Source organism: Pelodiscus sinensis, chromosome 3, assembly GCF_052426305.1.
Source record: "Pelodiscus sinensis isolate ZL-2025 chromosome 3, ASM5242630v1, whole genome shotgun sequence".
Classification (NCBI taxonomy): Eukaryota; Metazoa; Chordata; order Testudines; family Trionychidae; genus Pelodiscus; species Pelodiscus sinensis.
The window spans coordinates 142573315-142591800 of NC_143054.1; the positions used below are offsets into that span (position 1 = coordinate 142573315).

Here is an 18486-nt window from a genome sequence, read left to right on the forward strand (position 1 = left end):
TTATCCTCTTTACAGAAGGGGAAACTGAGGCACGGGGAAAGGACTTGCCCAAGTTGACCGGTGAGCTGGGAGTGGAACCCAGGAGTGCTACCTGCCCATTGCCCAGCCCTCGCTCTAGACCTCCTGCCTCAGGTTCAGTCTGGGGCAGTTTCTCTGTGGATCTCTGAGCTTCCTTTGTCCTCCCCTTGTTCTAACTCCCATCTGTCCCAGGAAGAGAAGCCCGTGCTGGCTGCCCTCCTGCAGCAGAGTGTGGACAAGATCCAGCTCACGCGCCGCATCCTTGATTTAAAACAGGTGAGCGTCTTGTCCCTGGCTTGGCCCCTGCCACTCCACTCCCAGGGGACATTTTGGGGTTCTCCACTGTAGCTCAGCCCCCAGGAGACACCTCAGCTCCCTGTCCGCTCTCCACTTCTGCTTCCACTGGCTTGGTGTTGGTGCCAGAAGAACGACCAAGCTGAGCCGGGGAGCATCTCAGACACTGTCCTTTGGGGCGGCCTCTGCAGGTTCGCACTGTTGAGCCTAGCGCCCCCAAGAGCAGTAAGTATCAGAATGCTCTTCGAAGCCAGGCCCGTCAGCAGCAAAGTCCATTGTGCTGGGGGCCCCCAACTCGGCTGGGCCACAGCTCCCGCCCATGCCTCTCTGCAGCCAGTGCTGCTGGAGCATCTGGAATGGCGCTCATAGACTTCAAGGCCAGAAGGGACCATCATGATCCTCTAGTCTGACCTCCTGCACCTTGCAGACCACAGACCCTCATCCACCCACTCCTGATGGAGACCCCTAACCGCTGGCTGAGTTACTCACGTGGGTGAATCATGGTTTAAAGACTTCCAGTTACAGAGAACCCACCATTTCCACGTGTTCACACCTGCAAGCGACCCGTGTGCCACGCTGCAGAGGAAGGCGAAACCCCCCCAGGAACTCTGCCCACCTCACCTGGAAGAAAATGCCTTCCCGACCCCCAAATGGTGATGAGGGAGACCCTGAGCATGTGGGCAAGACCCACCAGCCAGACACCTAGGAAAGAACTGTCAGTAGTAACTCAGAGCCCGCTCCAGCTAGTGCCCCATCACCAGCCACTGGAGATATTGGCTGTTAGTCACAGATCAGCTCCATGCCAACGTAGGCCGCCCCATCCGAACAATTTCTCCATGAGCTTATCAAGCTCAGTCTTGAAGCCAGTTACCCCCCCCCCCCTTTTCCCCGCTGGGAAGGCAGTTCCAGAACTTCTCCCCTCTGGTGGTTAGAAACCTTCATCTAGTCGGTGGGGGCCAGTTTGTATCCATTTGTTCTTGTGCCCACACTGGCGCTTAACTGGAGCGGGCGCCAGGTGCTGAGTGCTCCTGTGGGGAGAGTTGGTGGGATTTCTCCCTTTCTCTGTCTGAGCCCAGGAGGAGCAGCAGTTCCAGGGCCTGCATGAAGAGATGAACAGCCTGGCCCAGAAACTGGAGAAACACGGCAAGAGTGAGAGCCGGAGCATCTCCGCCCGGCGCAAGCACCTCAATAAAATGTGAGCGATGGGGCCCAGAGAAGGGAGGAGTCATAGCAGCCAGGGGGCTACAGAGCCAGGCTGACTGGGGGGGGGGGGATGAGGAGGCCGGGGGAGGCTGCATTTGGCAGCACAGTCTGCAATAACCTCCTCCTGCTTTCCCTGTCTAGGTGGCTGCGGCTCCAGGGGACCCTCAGGGAGCATCACGAGACCCTGCAGCTGGCCCTGGAGGCAACTGCCTTCCTCCAGCAAGCAGACATGCTCCTCAGAGCCATCCACGCCAAGGTACCACCCAGGGCTCAGAGCGGGATCGGACTCCAGCCCTGTCTGTGGTTTGAGGAGTACTGGGGGCCAGGATGGGAAGTTCTCAGGCTGGGCTATCGGGGCACCCGAAGCCAGAGAAGTTTGGAGAAGAGCCAGCTCTGCTCTCAGCCCTGACATCTGGGCTAGAACAGGGGCTGAGGCAGGTGTGAAAAGAATATTCCCCCCACCAGACAGCTGGGGAGAAAGGCCTTTGCTTTGCTTTGCAGCCACCAGTAGCCAGCCCAGGATGAGCTGTTTCCACTCCCTCATGGCCACAAGTTCAGTGGCTGGTGCCTCAGGATATCAAGGGAATTAAGGGCAGGGGGACCCCAATATTGCAGAGAGGACACCCACAGAAAAGGGCTTGGCTGTCCAGGCCAGTTGGAGTGAGAGCTACCCCACGGCCTGTGCTCCGTCCCTATCAGGCCCTGGGAACTGAGCTGAAGTGAGATCTCTCCGCAGCCCTGGGTGTGCGCAGAGCCATGGGGGCCTGATGGGGAACATCACGCTCTGCCTTTTCTTCCCTGGGGCCAGTCTGTACTCCCAGGGAATGAGGGATGTTCCTCTTCTGAGAGCTGGTGGGAAGGTGACTTTCTGGGAACTCCCTGCTCTGGGGCTGAGTCACCAGCTGCCCTGCCTGCTAGGGAGTGGCTGCCCCGTTAGGCAGACTGAGAGGTGACGGACCCCTGAGTTACATCATTGCTGTGCTGGGAGAGATGACCACTGTCACTGGAGAGCATGATGGTAGGTGATGACTCCCATGTAGCTAGGGTCCTCCTAGCCTACGAGGCATGGGGTGGGGACTAGGGTCAAGCAGAGGGGATCCAAATGGCACAGAGCTCTGCTCTGCAGGGCCCTCTCCCCATGTTTCCCTAAGGGGTACAATGGCGACTCTTTTTTCTTGCAGTGGAGGAGCCTGTGTGGCGTGGGGAAGCAGGGGGACTCTGAGCCCGGACGGGACCGAGATGTCAGGGATATTGCCAGCCAGATCATGGTAAGTGTTGGGCCCTGAGCTGCCCCCACCCCCGGAATGTCTCACCTGAGAGGCAAGGGGATACTGTGTGTGCCCTGGTGGAGCATCTTCCTCCCCCCCCTCCCATACAGCCCTAGCAGGGTGTGCCGGGGCATCAAGGGATTTAGCACATGTCATGCCCTGAATCCTCTTGGGCAGGGCCTGGTGTGTGGAGAGGAGGGGTCCGTGGGAGGGCTTGTTAGAAGGGAGCTGGGTCCCCTGTGTCCTGCTGCTCACCTGCCCTCGAAGGGTTAACCCAGCGTTTCCTGGGTAGTGCCATGCTCAGCTCTCGCCTCTGCAGGCCCACTCTCAGCCAGCCTCATCAGCTCACTCCAGGCCCGTCTTGCTCCTCCAGGTGTTGGATGTGACCATGTCCCAGCTCATCAGCCTCCACCCCAGCCTGGCAGCGCAAGTCCTGCACAAACACCGAGACGTCAAGGAGAGCTGGGCCCAGCTTCAGCAGGTGCTGAGGTATGGCAGAGCCTCATGGCAGCCCATCTGCCAGCACCCCCACCCCCCACCCTCAGAGCGAGTCCCAGGCTGAATTTAGCAAAACGTGTGGTCACTCAAGGCCCTCTCCTGCCTCAAGACCCGGTGAGCAGAAGGGCAAGTGTTTTAAAACATGACGGAGCCAGGACTCCGGGGTTCAGTTCCCAGCTCTGCACACGACTCACGCCCTGCTCCATGCCTCTTCTGCACCCGGGGCAGATTGCTCCAGACCTCTTTCTTACAGGGGTGCAGGCTGCATTAGTGGTGTTGTGGGTGGGAGAAGGCTCTGGGAGCAGAGTGGCCTGTGGGAGTGACCTCTGCCTGCAGAGCTATTGTGTGATTGACTGAGAATGGACTGCGGGTGAGCCTAGCCAGGGACATGCGGGTTGGCTTTGATTTTATACGCAGGCTGGTCCCTGACTGGCAGAAGTTGCTCTTTCCTGAGCTACAGAATCTGAATCCATGGCTGTGGTTGCTCGCCGCAAGCTTGGCGGTGAGGGAGGGGCTTTGCCTTGGCCCATTATACGGTCATGTTCAAATCTGAGCTGCCTGCCATTGGGAAGGGGAGTGTTGGAGCTGGGGTTGTAGAGCTGGACTTTCCAGAGAACTCAGCTCCTGAGTAGGGGCAGACTGCTGGGAGCTGATGGGTGTACAGGGCAGGTGCAGGGAAGGGTGACCCCTGTCATTGGGGAGCATATTGGGGGAAGGGACTCCTGTGTGACAAGAGCCCCTCCCCCCATCATCTGCTGGTTTGCTCTGTACTGGGGCTCCCCACAGCTGGCTGGAGTGGGGTCCCTAGGACAGAACCCGCATGAGCTCTTGGCTGCCTTGAGCCTTTCTCTTCTCCGGAGTCAACCTCAGAGGATTCCCGGGGCCTGACCAGCTTAGGGCTCTCTTCCCCATTCTCTCTCCTCTTGCCCCTCCCTCTCCTCCTCTCCCCTCCCCCTGCGTGTGCTCCCTGTCCCCCAGGAACGAGAAGTCGCCTTTGCCAGCCCTGACAAGCAGTTTGCCGATGGAAGAGCCCAACACCCTGAGCCCTGAGCAGACAGCAGCCGGCAGCAGGGGGGTTGTGGGGAGGGATGTTGGAGAGAAGCGGAGGAGGATCCCAGGAAGTGTGGTGAGTGTGGTAGCTGGGGCCCTGTCCCTTTCCCCAGCCCTCCCCTGCCTTGCAACAAGAGCAGCCAAACTAGAGCCACTTGCCTTAGTCTCCCAGCAAAGAGACATGGGAAGGGCACATGGGGAATGAACCCTAAGTGACAGCTGTGTGATCCCTCCTGAGGCCCCCTTGCCAGCCCTTGGGACCCCCCCGCAACCCTGAGCGACAAGCACGTGGCCATGCAAACCCTGCAACCTGCGTGCAGTGCTTGGTGAGCGGCATGACCTGCGTGTGGCTCCAGACGCCGGCCTGGGAGATGGCCTGGGAGTGCTGTACGTGCCCTTGCGTGCCCCTGCACCAGCTCGCGTGCCCCCATACACGTCTGCCCAGGGCCACCCTCACACAGGCTCCTGCAGAGCTATTCTGACCCCACGCTTTTGGAGGCCCCGCAATGGCCACCCCGTCTGTCCTATGGCCAGGAAGGACCTGGGGCATAATGAGGTTCTGGTGTGGGGCAGTGGTTGCCTCCCCTGCACTCTCCACGCAGGGAGCTGGAGCGGCCCAGCAGCCTGTTCCACTCTGCCGCTCCGCCCTCCCCCGGTTCACTGTGCTCGGCTTCTCCATGGCAGCAGGCAGCAGAGCGCCCCAGCCCCAGGGAGCTCCACTTCCCACCGCCACAGAGAAGTGAAGGCAGCCGGCCGAGAGAGGGCAGCACGGCAGGGCAGAGCAGGTGCTGGGGCACTCCAGCTCCTACCGCCCATGTAGTAAGTGTAGGGGGGGGGAACCCTGCTGCCGCCACACCAGGCCCCCTGCATTTCCCCAGGCTGCATTGCTCGGGGGAGGGGGCAAAAAGGTGGAGCAGGGGCGGGGCTTGGGGAAGGGGTGGAGTGGGAGCCTATTGCTGCCGAGGGATTGCCTCAGGCCCCATGCCTGGGGCACTGCAGGGGAGAGGGGGTTGCTCCAGGCCACATGCCCCTCTCAGGATAGCCCTGGGTTCCTGCATGTCCCTCTGGACTCTGACGCATCAGTCTGCGGTGCCACCCTGGCCCCTGCAATTCTGGAGGGGTAGCCCAGCAGCACCTGCTCCACCCACAGCCCCAGGACCACTCACCGGGCTTTGCTTTGGACCCCATGCTGCTGCCAGGATGGCCCCATGCTCAAGGGTGCCCAGCATGTGGTGGCAGAGGAGTGGGTTCTAGGCCCGGTGCAGTGAGAAGTCCCCATTTCTCTGCCTGGTGCCAGCTGAGGGAGGAATCAGAGCTGGGAGACTCCCTTTGTGTCCTAGGTGCAGAAGGACGTTGCAGGGAGCGTGAGGGAGAGTGGGAGGAGCGAGGAGGGCAGCCCCAGCTCCCCACGAGGGCAGGCCACCCCTGGCTGCCACAGCAACAGTAAGAGGTACTAACTCAGCATGGGGCCGGGGGAGGGTGTCGGCCAGGTATTCCTTAGGAGGGGAGCGTTTGCTGGGCCAGGCCTGGTGCTTAGCTGTAAGAAACCAGCTCCAGGGCCTAGTCAGGCAGGGAAGGACATGGGCACCTGGGTTTTCCCTGGAGCAGGCAGCTGCCCGCATGTCCTGAACCTGCAGGATCTGTATGGCAGGGATAACTGCCCCTGCAGACATATCTCTGGGACTCTGTACAGTGTGGGGCTGCCTTGGCCTCTGGCAGAGCCTGCGAGGGTCCCTGTGACGGGAGAGAAACTGTCCGTGACTCTGCATCTCTCCCTCAGGAGGAGGAAACCCCCAGACACTGTGCGGGGCCCGGCCCAGCAGGAGGCCCAGCGGCAGGACTTCTGTCAGGCTGCTAATGTGGTAATGTCTCCAACGAGCCAAGGCGCGTCCCAGCCCCTGTCCCTGGGTCCCAGCGTCGGGTGTCTCCCCCCTCTGCTCACAGCCCCCCTCCCTTGGCTGGCCGCAATGCTGTGTTCTGGCTGAGCACGCGGGGCTCAGACCCGGCTGAGCCAGATGGAGGACACAGCGAGCCTGGGGGTTGCACAGACCCTACTGGCCTCACTGCAGCAGGAGATCCTGGGCAACAGCTCCAGCATAGAGGCTGTGTGCCTGGTGAGCACCCACTGTAGGGGGGTGCTGTGTGGGGCAGGGAGTCCCCTACACATCTTGCTGCTGGGCAGGCCGAGGGGGCACCATGCTAGCTGGCATCCCGAGCAGCAGGCGTTTGTGCGACTGGGGGGATAACACTGGGTTCCCAAGCCAGGTACCTGGGGCGCCAGGAGCAGTTTCCTCTTTGCTGCCTTCTGGGGAGGAATGGGCGTTTGCAGTGAGATCCATGCCCCTGTGTGCCCAGGGACAGGCGGCCTGGGAAGGGCAGATCCCCACCCTTGGCATGTGCTTCATTATCAGGCCCCCTTGAGGGCCTGCAGAGTGGGAGGCCCAGGCGGACAGGAGCTAATGGTGCGTGTCCGTGTCCGTGTCCCTCAGGGAGGGCAGAAGCTGCTGCGTGGCAGCCCTGGGGGGAGCTCCCAGGTGGAAGGTGTCCTCCAGGAGCTGGAGGGGCTGTGGGAGGAGCTGCAGAGGAGGCACCAGGAGAATGGGGCGGCGCTGAGGGAGATCGATCAGGTGCGTTGCGCCCCTTGTCCCTGCCAGGCACGAGCCTGAAGCAGACAGCGAGGGGCATGAACAGGACGGGAAGGGGATGCACCTGGGATAGCCCCAGTGCAGGCACTGGTAGGACCAGGAATCCCCACAAGGGTCACTGGCCAGTCTCTGGGAGGTGCTGGTGCAGGGGCCGTCTTGAGCCGCGGCTGCTCCCCTGGCAGCGATGTCTCAGCAGGGTGTGTGTGGGGGGGTGCCCAGCCTCCCACAAAGATCAGCCATGTCTATGCCAGGCACGTCGCCCGGAACAGGTGCCCTGTGGAGCCAGCTCAGGAAGTCTCTGCTCCTCCCGCTGGCTCTCCCCGCTGTGACTGGGATGCCTGTCGTTGAGCAACCCAGCACCATTTGTGCTGCCGGGTGACAAGCCCTGTGGTGCTCATGGAAACATGCTGCCCTAGCGAGGGTCGCATGGTGCTGGGGCACACCTAACCAGCCTTCCCTGTGACCCAATGTCACGGCACCTGCGGAGGCTTTCATTCCTGCCCACCCTGAGGCTGGGCATGGGGTGGGGGGAGCTGGCCTGCGAGGTCCTGTCTGCCCCACTCTCCCATCTCTCCCCGCAGGTTCTGCGGCTGGTGGGCGAGCTGGACGGGGCTGAGCACTGGCTGCAGGGGGTGGCGGGCTCGCTGTCAGAGCCCGCCACCGTGAGGAGCCCGGAGGAGCTCCGCCGGGACCTCCAGGAGATCAGCTGCTTGGAGAGCCAGGTCCTGTTGTGGGGCATGAGGCTCCAAGCCCTACGGGAGGAGATGGGGCGAGAGCCCCCTGCAGAGCGCGGGATGGCGGGGAAGATTCAGAGCAAAGTGGAGATGGTGGAGGAGAAGTGAGTCCTGGGGAAGCAAGACTGGGCGGAGCGCCAGGCTACTGGCATGGGAGGCAGCATCAGAGGACGGGAGGAAGAGATGGTGCTGGATGGGCGTGGGGGGCGGATGTGGCAGGGGAGAGGGGATCGCCTAAGGGCAGCGAGGGGATGGCAGGAGGGGGTGGTGCCAGAGGGGTGGGAGCCCCTGGGGGGCGGCAGCGTTGGGGGTTGCAGAACTGAAGGGACTGAGGAGGATTCCTCCTCAGTGGTTGGCATGGGGCATAGGAGCTCCCTGTGGTGCTGCCTCTCTGTGTGCCCTGCCCCACTGCTGTGCTTGCTGTGCCAGGCTGGTGGGCGTGCGAGCGGTGCTGCGGCGGCGGGCAGAGGACCTGCGTGATTCTCTGCTGCTGTCCGAGTTCCTGCAGAACGTGCAGCAGGAGGAGGTGCAGAGCCAGAGGACCCACACGCTGGTGAGGAGTGAGAGGAGGTGGGCCTGGACTCGGGCCCACGCTGGGAATCCCCTCCCTGCTAGGTCAGGTGGGGAGGGGGAGCGGGTGCTACGGCTGGCTGAGGAAGGTCCTGGGTGGGGGTCGTTGGGCCCTCTCATGTCCCATCCAGCACCAGCCCCAACCCCAGCCGCACTGACCTCCTAGTGGGGGAATGGCTGTGGCCAGCAACCCCCGTGAGTGGCGAGAAGGCTCCACAGGACCCCTGGAGGGCCAGGTAGTGCCAGAGTCACCTTGTGTCCCAGTCTCTCTCTCAAGCCCAGCACCCCTGTGTGTCTGTTTTAGAGAGGGACCAGCCGGCGGGGCTCCCAGGAGCCTGTGCACCCGCCCTTGGCGCAGGCTGGGCAGCAGCTGAGCCGTGAGGACATGAGCAGCCCCCTGGGTGAGCTGCAGGAGGCCGTGGAGATGCTGAATGATGTGGTGAAGGAGCGGGAGCGTGTCGTGGAGGCAGCGGCTGAGACTGACAGACTGCAGCGCCTGGTGAGGGGCCCAGCGTGGGGTGCCTGTGATGGGTGCCGGGGGTAGAACACACCCCCAGTGGCCATGCAGTGTAGCTAGCTCAGTCAGAGGTAACGGCAGGACAGCAGAGTCTGACTGCAAGGGGGCTCCTGTGTATAGTGCCAGCCTGAGAGAGTAGTGGTTAGAGCAGGGGGTGGGAGCTAGGACCTAGTCCTGACCTAGAGGGGAGTGTGTCCTAGTGGTTAGTGTCTGGGCGAGGAGCCAAGACTGAGGCAGCCGATGCTAGTACTGCACAGTTATCTGGCTCGCGCCCCATGTGAGGCCAAGGAAAGGGAACTTACACTGGGGTTCACCTCACTTCCCCCTTCCCCAGTTGGCCACAGTCTCCCCATGCATGGAGGCCTTTCGGTGCGGAGCAGAGGCGCTGGCCCGTGACCTCGCCCAGGTGGAGAGGAGCTTTGCCACAGTGAAGAGCAAGCTGGACCTGCAGGGGCTGCAGGGACTGTTGAGCCAGCAGCAGGAGATGGAGGTGAGTCCCCAGACTGCTGCTCTAAGCAGAGCCCTGCAAATCTGCCACTAACCGCTTCCTAGTCACCAGATGTGGCTGTGGTGTGGATATCCGCAGCTCATGGGGGCAGACACCGGTTTTGGAGCCAGGCAGGCTCCAGCTGTAAGTGGAGGCACTGGCGCCCTCTATTGCTTCTGGAGAGCTTGGCATGGCCCTGGCTCTGCAAGGCGTGTGGGAGCTAAGGGCTCCCCAAGGGTGTCAGCAATAGTGACCCTTGCCCTCAGGCCCCACAGCCATCAGTCCTGGCCTTTCATGGAGGGCTACCTGGAATCTTCCAGCAGACTCTAGTCCACTCCTGTTCACCGCCCCCCACCCGGGGGCAGGCAGGGAGAAGAGAAGGGATTGCGACAGCCCCTGTGCGCCAAGGCCTGGCAGCCAATAACTCACTCATCTTTCCACTCTGCATCCCCTTGGAGGAAAGCTGCACCATGCAGAGCAGAGCACAGTGGTGTGCTGGGAAACCTGGATCCCCCTTCAGCCTGCTGCTCCCTGTCGCCTGCACCCGCAGAGCACAGCTCCCCTGAGCACTCCCAGCCTGCTCCACAACGCCTGCAGCCGCAGAGCACAGCTCCCTTGTATTCCCCCCGTCGCCTGCAGCCGCAGAGCACAGCTCCCTTGTATTCCCCCCGTCGCCTGCAGCCACAGAGCACAGCTCCCCTGTATTCCCCCCGCGCTGCTCCCCGTCACCTGCACCCACAGAGCACAGCTCCCCTGCATTCCCCCTGCCTGCTCCCCGTCGCCTGCATCCGCAGAGCACAGCTCCCCTGTATTCCTCCCGCCTGCTCCCCGTCACCTGCACCCACAGAGCACAGCTCCCCTGAGCACCCCCAGCCTGCTCCCTGTCGCTTGCACCCACAGAGCACAGCTCCCCTGTATTCCCCCCGCCTGCTCCCCGTCACCTGCACCCACAGAGCACAGCTCCCCTGAGCACCCCCAGCCTGCTCCCTGTCGCTTGCACCCACAGAGCACAGCTCCCCTTAGCCCCCCATCACATGTCACAGAGGAGAGATGATAAAGCAGAGGCTGCCCCTTGTCCAGTGGCTCAGGCTCTGAGCTGTATGCAGGAGGGCCAGGTATGCCTGTCTACATTAGCCTGTCCTGCGATGCTGTGATTTGAACTAGGGTCTAATGAAGCGATAGGCAACCTAGGCTAGTGAAAGGGCTGCATGAGAGGCCCTCCTTCATCTCAGTGGGCCACTAGATTGTCTTAACCAAGACAGTTTCCCGGGAAAGGATAGTTTGGCTAACTGCGCTTGTGTGCCTAGCGTTTGCGGGATACGCCGATTGACCCGTAGCGGGGCTTTGATTGGATGCGGAGGGAGCACACGGCTCTTACAGTCAGTGCTGTGTGCAAACAGCATGTACCGCACCTCACGAGCCTTTGCTTTGTGTGTGTGTCACTTTAAGTCAGTGGTTCTCAAAGTGTGGTCCACAGACCTATTGTCTTGCAGGTGGGCCACAGGCTTGGTGCTTGCTCCCCCTTGCAGCGTGGAGCCTGTGCTAGCGCGCCAGCCATACTCCTCATGTCCTGCGAGGTTGGAGCGCCAGCGCTGGCTTCCCACTGTGTGGAGGGCGGTTGAGCCTTGTGGGACAGATCTGGCTTGTGGGGGGAGAAACCAGCTCTGCACACTGCTGTTCCTCCCCCCCCCTGCACACTGCTCTTCTGGAGGCTTTCTCCACTGCTCCCATTGGCTGGAATCACAGCCAATGGGAGCAGTGGGAAGCACAGAGCCAGGTAAGCACTTCCTATCCACCTCATGCCCAGATCCCACATCCCCATCCTCCTCTCACACCCAGACACTGCGCCCCCATCCCTCTTGCATCTCCCTTCCAGACAGACCCACACCCTCAGTCTGCTCCTGCACCCATTTTGTCATCATGGGTGGCTGGCTGGTGGTGCACAGAAAGGTCAGTGTTGAGCTGGGTGGGACATAGGCCAAAAAGTTTGATAACCCCTGCTCTAAGTTATACCAGTTGGAAGAAAGTTAAGTGGACTGAAACCAGTGGAATCTGGCAACCCTTGTACATTGGCAACGATAAACAAAATATCTCGCAGGCCACATGTCGAACCCCAGTGATTGCCCACCACTAGCCTAATGTCTGACACTGCCCATCTCCCGTTGGCAGTGCCTGAGGGGAGTCAGCCCAGTGCTCTGCCCTGCTATGTTGATCCCCAGCCCTGATCTTTGGTCCAAGTGGGAGGGGAAGGAAACCCCTTTGGTGAGCCAAGTAAGCAGAGTTACCTGTGTTCCTTTCTGTCTCGAGGCTGAGGTGCAGAATCACACTCCGCCTGGGGAAGGGAGCTGGGCGCCTCCTGCTGAGAGGGTCTCCTTTAAGTGTTCAGAGTCCTTTTGTCTTGTGTCCCTAGTTCAACATATCTGAGGGCCTGGAGGAGAACATGGGGGAGCTGGAGAAGGCAGCCATGCGCCTGGACAAGTTCTGCCTGGCTCAGATGCATGACCTGGGCCAGCAGATCCAGGGGAGGCTGCAGGCCTGGAAGGAGTTGCAGAAGCTGGTGCTGGAAAACAAGACCCATGTGCAGCAGGCCTATCGGCTGCAGCAATTCTTTGCAAATTACTTGGCCATGATGTAAGTGGCTGCAGCCTGCCGGGCTGCCTTCCAGTAACTACTAGCCCTGTCCGGGGAGCTGGGAGCCAGGGAGAACAGCCTGTGGGCTGGGGCTCAGCTTGGGGTTGCTCTGTGGGGAGCAGGCTGTGGAGGGACAAGGGGAGCTGAAAGAGCACCCTGGGGAGACTCAGAGAAAGCCAGGATGTTTGGAATTTAAAGGGAAAGGGGTGCATGGACACTAAGGTCTGCTGGGTGGCTTCCGGCTAGCTCAAGGCCCTGTGGCAGTATTGCAAGCCCCACACATGCAGAAAGCGCCAGGCACCCCGCCCCCCAGCACCAGGTTGGTGTTTTTCACCTGCCTTTGGATTTCTGAGCACACAGGCTGCCTGAGGCTGCTGCCACGGAAACTCCCCGTACTCTCTCCTAGCACAGCGGTGCAGGACCTGTCCCACCCTTTACCCCCTGCCTCTTTTCTGCCCCACCCACTCTCCTGTCCCTCCCCAGCTTTCCCCACCAGCTCCTGGCCCTTGCGTTCACCCCCCCTCGAGCTCTCCCATGCTCCCCTTCCCTGCCCCCTCACATCTTCCTGTGTTTGCTGCAGAGCCTGGTGGGAGCCCTCCTCTCCAAAAGCAGCCTGGCTGTAGGCCCAGTGAGAACTGTGGGGCCCCTCTTTACTGGGGAAGCCCGAGGGCCACTAGCAAAACAGTAGGTAGGGAAATGGCAGTCATCTTAACTAAGGGCAGCATGCATTTTCAGTTGAATTGAGAGCAGTGGCAGGCAGCGGCCATGTTCACTAAGGGCAGACATTCACAGGGACGTTACAGCAGTTCATGGGACTCTTTAACAACACAAGTGCCACAACAGTCGCAACAGCCTCTCTTCGTGCCTCAGCGTGGAGGGAGCCTCACGACTCCCTGCAGAGACTGAGTCAGAGAGAGGGCGTTGCCTCTGGCATTCCTTGTTGGTCACATCCATGGAGCAAGGGCAGTTCGTTGAAGGGGCGTTTTGTGGAGAGTTGGACTGAATGAAGAATCAGTTGCATGGAAGATCCGGTCCAGCCCGTGGTCTGCAGGGAGTTCTTCAAGACGGGGTGCGGAGTGGGGAGAGAGGAGAGGAGAGCACTGGCTACCATTTGGCAGCTACATTCCCGCCCATCGTCCCAGGAGCTCCTATGGCTCTGTCCCCTTGTCGCCGCAGCTCCTGGACAGAGGATACGAGGGCTCAGATCTTCTCCGAGAATGTGAGTGCCCATGGGCTCCTGGAGGCTCATTGGGAGGAGCTGGAGAGGAAGATTGAGGGCAAGTTCCAGGAGTTTGAGGAGCTGGCAGCCACAGGGCAGATGCTGGTGTCAGAGGAGCACTACCTGAGTGAGACGGTAAGTGGGGGATGAGGCTGAGGGACACTTCACAAGCTCCCCAGTGAAAACCCTTGGGGATCAACCTCTGGCCTGGTACAGGACAGGCATGACCTGCCGGCTCATCAGTGAAGTGAGTTGGGGGTACAGGCCCCAGCAAAACCATTCACTTATGGGAGCCCTGGGAGACAGATTTGCCAGCAAGCCATGTCCGGAGGAGCCAGTCTCAACCACCCATCCTGTCAGGGGCCCACTGGGTGAAGGAAGCGTCTCACCCTGAGCCTAACCTCTTCTCTAAACCAAGCACAGACCTGCTGGGGCTCTGCTTCCTTCCCACACCTGGCCCCAAACGGCCGATTACAAAGTTGCTCCTGAAGCCAGCGCCTCTCTCCAGTCCCTGACAATGGATCCTTGGTGTCTCGCCACTCTCCCCACGGGACGCTCTGTGCCCGATCCCAGGCTGAGGCTGCGTCCGCGGAAGAGGGGGCTGGGGAAAGGTCTCACAGGAACCTGTTGGGTCTCTGTTCTCCCATTAGATAAAGGAGCGCCTGGAGGAGCTGCGGAGCATGCTGGGCTGGGTGCTGGTTCGCTGGCGCGCACAGAAACAACATTGGGAGCCTGGGAGCAAAAAGGACCAGGTCAGCCCTCTGGACTCCGTGCACAGTGTGTCCCCCAGCTGCCAAGTCAGTCTGTAGCTGCTGTCTGAGTCTGAGGGCAGGGACCGATCGGGACCATTTAAGGGGATGGCTTCTGGCCCAGCCCAGCTGCAGGGCCTCTCAGCACAGTGAAAGGCCTCTGCACGAGGGCAACATGGAGCAGGAGCTGGTACACAGGCAGTGTGTCTGCCAGGGCAACTCACATCAGCCATGATAGTTGCTTCCTTCCGGAGAATCTCAGGGTTGCCTCAGGCCTGATAGAGGAAGCAGAGGACCAACTGTCAGGGCTCTTGGGTTCTAACCCTGGCTCTGCTACTCACTCTGCGGCACTGAGTCACTTCCTGGGGCTGTGCCTCAGTTTCCCCACCTGCATCGCAGGGATAAGACTCCTGATCCACCTCTCTAAGGGGGGGTGGAGGCTGTGAAGCCTGTAAAGCACTTGGAGATTCGTGCATCCAGCCTGGCACCCAGTGCTGTTGTGTACAGCATGTGAGTCCCAGGCTCCTAGGAGCCAGGTGTGGGGTGGCATGGAGGAGAGAAAGGAGGTGCACAGGACAGGGGCAGGCCAACATCTTCACCATCTTCTATTGCTTCCCAGGACCCATGTGCCCAAGCAGCTGTGCCCGAAGCAGAGAGCGTTCCGGACCCTGACGCTTGTAAAGGGCCTCAGCCCACGTTGCGCTCCCTCGCCTCGCCGCAAGGGCCTGGGACCCAGCCCCTGAGGCGCGAGGGAGAAGTGGCCTCTCCTTCCGCCCCATCTATCCCAGATGCCCCGCAAGTGCCGGAGCAGAGCGGGGCCGATCCTGCTGACTCCATGCCACTGGAGGTGGAACCCCCCAAGGAGACTCTACTTCTGGATCCTTTAGAGACCCCTGTGCTGCTGATGCCACAGCCTGGGCCCAGCAGCCTGGGCGGGACAGTCAGCTTGATCCTGAGTATTGGCAAGAAGGGGGAGAAGAAGCTGCAGCTTGCGCAGGCTGGAGCGATGCAGGGGGAGGAGTCCCTGCACAGGGTAGGTGATGCCGCACTGGGGGGGCACGCAGTGCGAGGGGAGACTGGGGGAGCCTGAGCCTCGAGCGTGTCCAGCTGCAGGTGAACTCAGAGTGGTGGCTTTGTAGAGCTGGGAAATGCCCTGGTGCATGGCTAAGCTGGGGAGCCCCGGCCCTGCAGGGGAGGCCGAGCAGCAGAGGGCTCAGGAGATTCTCCAGTGCATGAAGAGCGAAGGAATTGGACCCTCTAGGGAGCCCCAGCCCAGCACGTGGGATGGCAGATGCAGCACAGGCTCCCTTGGATTTCAAGCAGGGGGCTGGCCTTGAGCACCGTGTTGCTCCTCTTCCTCTCCTCCTCCTCGCTGTACCAGGCCACCTCAATGCTCTTTTTGTCTCTCTCTTTCCCCACACTCAGCTCCCTGGCATTAAACCCTCAGGCTGTAAAACCTTTTGGAAGCGTTGCCAGGGGCTTTTAGGACACACTTTGGGTAGTTTAAAGCGAAAGAAAAAGCCGTCCCGCCGGCCCGTGGAAGAGGTAATGTCCCAGGGGCTGCATGGCAGGCACGGGGGCTGCATGGCGTGAGCTTGCCCTATACTAACCCATGTCCCCATGCGTCCCTCTGTGTCCCGCTCTCCCCCGAGAGGGCAAGCTAAGGCTCATCCCCCTGCTAGAAGGGCTGCAGCAGTGGAGGGGGTGAACAGGGAGGCCACCATGCAATGCTGATAACCTGGCCACAGGAATAGGCCTCCCAAAGGCTGCCTTGAATTCAGGAAAGTGCCGATCCATTCCCTCCGCCGGGGAGGATGGAGGCTTTTGCCAGCATCTTCTCCCGGCCTCGGGGTGCACAGACCCAGTCGGGGTAGTCAGTTTATTTTTTGTCAACTTCGAAATTCCTGGGTTAAGATATAGTCAAGTTCCAGACTCCAGAGCGCATACTAACAAAGCAATAGCAATAACGATAATAGTAGGTAAATACAAAGATTTCAGGCCCCACTCAAAAGCAGCTGGCAGTCTGTATTTGGCCCATCCTCCCATCCAGTGGGAAAGGCCAGGAAACTCTGAGCATGGAAGAGAGTGGAGGTGACTTAGAGAAAGGAAAAGGTGCTTTCACTGACTGGTGGGGAATGTAAGGACAGAGCAAGTCCCAAGTGCTTGAGTCCTTTCACTTGGTACATACATGAGGGAACAAAATCCCAGCACCAGGGACCAGCAATGACTGAGGCTCCTTTGCTAGATGGGCTCCTGCCAGCAAAGGATGCAGGGAGGGGATCTGTGCTGTTTGAACCGTCCAGCCTCTGCTGTAGTGGGGCAGCCAGACAGGACATCTGGGGCTCTGCATCACAACTTGCAACCACCAGCCTCTTTAGATGTATTATAACAGGAGGGTTGAGTTCACTGCTGTGAGGGTCCAGTCAGGGCAAACTGCTTAGAACCAGGGCTACTTACAGCCCAAGATTGGGGTCCTCTGTAAGGCACACCAAACTAGTCACAAAGAGCACCTCAGCTGCCAGTCTGGCCAGCAAGAAGTCACACAAGCGATCCCCTTGGACACACCAGCTTTGTCTGTGCCACAACCAGCACCACACCTTCCACAGATGAGGGGTTATGAAAACCTGAGTCACCAACTCCAAACAGGTTCTACTGATCCCAAAGGACCAGCCACGTTTCTAAGTCAGTTTATATCTTAGATCGGTGTTCCCAAACTTTTTGACATGGGAACCAGTAAATCCATTCACGAGCTTTTGGAGGACCAGTAACATTCATTTAATCATAGAATCATAGAATACTAGGACTGGAAGGGACCTCGAGAGGTCATTGAGTCCAGTCCCATGCCCTCGTGGCAGGACCAAATACTGTCTAGACCATCCCTGATAGACATTTATCTAACCTGCTCTTAAATATCTCCAGAGATGAAGATTCCACAACCTCCCTGGGCAATTTATTCCAGTGTTTAACCACCCTGACAGCAAATGATGAATATGGAAACAAGTTGTTTCTGGTCCTCTCAACTCCCCCAGTGCCAGCTTTAGCAAAGCTTTTGATATGATCACTCACAATATTCTTGCCAGCAAATCAAGGGAATGTGGATTAGATAAATGGACTGTAAGATGGATAGAAAGCTGTCTAGACCAGGATATCCCAAACTTGACTGGTCCCAGATGAGGGATTTTTTGGACCGGGGAGGTCATTTCAGGGCTCCTGGTTCCTTCCCTACCCACTAGGCTTCTTTGCACCTCCCTCCCCTGCAACCCAACTGAGCTGCCCACCCCTGCTGGTTCCCTGCACCTCCCCCAAAACCATCCCCCATAATCCAAGGGAGTGCAGCACCAGTTCCCTCCAGCCCCTCACACCGCAGCTGAGCTGCCCTTCTGTTCCCTATGCCTTCCCCCATCCACCTCAGCCCAGTTGAGCCCCACACTGGTTCCCTGCATGCCTCCCCCACAGCACAGCTGAACCCCGTTTCCCTGCACCTCCCCCCCAAACCCTGCAAAACTACTGAGCCCAGCTCTGATTTCCTGCCCATCCCTCCCCTTGAGTCTAGCCCCAAGTTCCTGGCACCTCCCTCCTCCTGCAGCCCAGGTGAGCCCAGCGCCCCGCACCTCCTCCACCCACAGCCCAGCCCGGCGCCCCCCCCTAGTGTCAGAGGAGTAGCGAGGGTGTTATGTGCCCGGGGGCAAAAGCAAAATTTGTGCCCCCCCCCCCACCCCGCTGCCACCATGGGGCAGGGCCCTGAACCTGGCGCATAGCTGAGCCGGATCCCGAGAGGAGGTGGGGAGCTTGTACTGCATCTTCCCCCACCCCCTCTAGTTTGGGGCAGGCCCCCCGCATGCACTGTCCACAACAACACATGGAGCGAATCAATCACCTCAGTAATGCCAACTCCTTTAGAATTGAGGCCCGGATTATCCAGCACAAGTTGAGGTAGAGAGGGCACTGTGTGCACATGTCTGATATATTTTTACCAAAACTGCTGCCTGCCCAACTTGCCAAAGGAGAAAGGAAACAGGGAGGCCAACAGGAATGATTTGGAACAGTTTCTCAACCTTTTTTTATAAAGTACCCCCCCTTAAAAAATTATCAGTACCCCCAGCACAGTTTTCAGGTACGCACAAAATGTTTTTACCATTGCAACACCTTTGTTTAAACAACTTAATCATAGCTGGGTGGGGGATAAAATGTTGAGGTGTAAAAAGTTCAAAAATAATCAAGTTTTCTCCAAATTTCAGTTGTGCTGATGTACCCTCCAGACTTCTCTCAAGTACCCCAGCATTCTACTGGTTGAGAAACACTGGTTCAGAGCAGTGTTTTTCAACTTTTTTTATAAAGTATCCCATTTAAAAATTATAAGTATCCCCAATGCACCCACCCCTCCCCCAGATCCAGGCATCCCCAGCCCCCCTGCTTCAACCTAATGCCCCTTGTGCCCCAGAATACCCCCCTCCCGCTGTAATCCAATGCTCATCCCCCAGAGCCAGGCACCCCCAGCTTCCCTGCCCTAGCCCAATCCCTCTCCCCCTTCCGCAGAGCCAGGCAGGGTAACCCTACACTTACAGTGGCTGCCTCTGCCGCTTGGCCCTGCCTCAGAGGTGTG

General features: G+C 59.6%; 1 protein-coding gene across 5 annotated transcripts in view; it reads left to right on the forward strand.

Annotated features, from left to right (window-relative positions):
* The window catches only part of LOC102448657 (uncharacterized), a 52613-nt gene that overhangs the window by 18177 nt on the left and 15950 nt on the right, over nucleotides 1-18486 (forward strand). For 2 of the 5 annotated variants that reach the window (XM_075925031.2, XM_006126516.5), the window contains 18 exons: nucleotides 211-294; nucleotides 1389-1507; nucleotides 1657-1771; nucleotides 2697-2783; nucleotides 3157-3272; nucleotides 4260-4407; nucleotides 5672-5781; nucleotides 6112-6193; nucleotides 6821-6958; nucleotides 7558-7814; nucleotides 8140-8263; nucleotides 8585-8779; nucleotides 9132-9287; nucleotides 11695-11915; nucleotides 13092-13269; nucleotides 13785-13886; nucleotides 14503-14916; nucleotides 15309-15428. In XM_075925031.2, the coding sequence (XP_075781146.2) occupies nucleotides 211-294; nucleotides 1389-1507; nucleotides 1657-1771; nucleotides 2697-2783; nucleotides 3157-3272; nucleotides 4260-4407; nucleotides 5672-5781; nucleotides 6112-6193; nucleotides 6821-6958; nucleotides 7558-7814; nucleotides 8140-8263; nucleotides 8585-8779; nucleotides 9132-9287; nucleotides 11695-11915; nucleotides 13092-13269; nucleotides 13785-13886; nucleotides 14503-14916; nucleotides 15309-15428 (2766 nt within the window). Of the gene's footprint in view, nucleotides 1-210; nucleotides 295-1388; nucleotides 1508-1656; nucleotides 1772-2696; nucleotides 2784-3156; nucleotides 3273-4259; nucleotides 4408-5671; nucleotides 5782-6111; nucleotides 6216-6317; nucleotides 6446-6820; nucleotides 6959-7557; nucleotides 7815-8139; nucleotides 8264-8584; nucleotides 8780-9131; nucleotides 9288-11694; nucleotides 11916-13091; nucleotides 13270-13784; nucleotides 13887-14502; nucleotides 14917-15308; nucleotides 15429-18486 lie in introns of all 5 variants that reach the window. The other 3 variants (XM_089777398.1, XM_075925032.2, XM_075925033.2) reach the window with 3 other exon arrangements.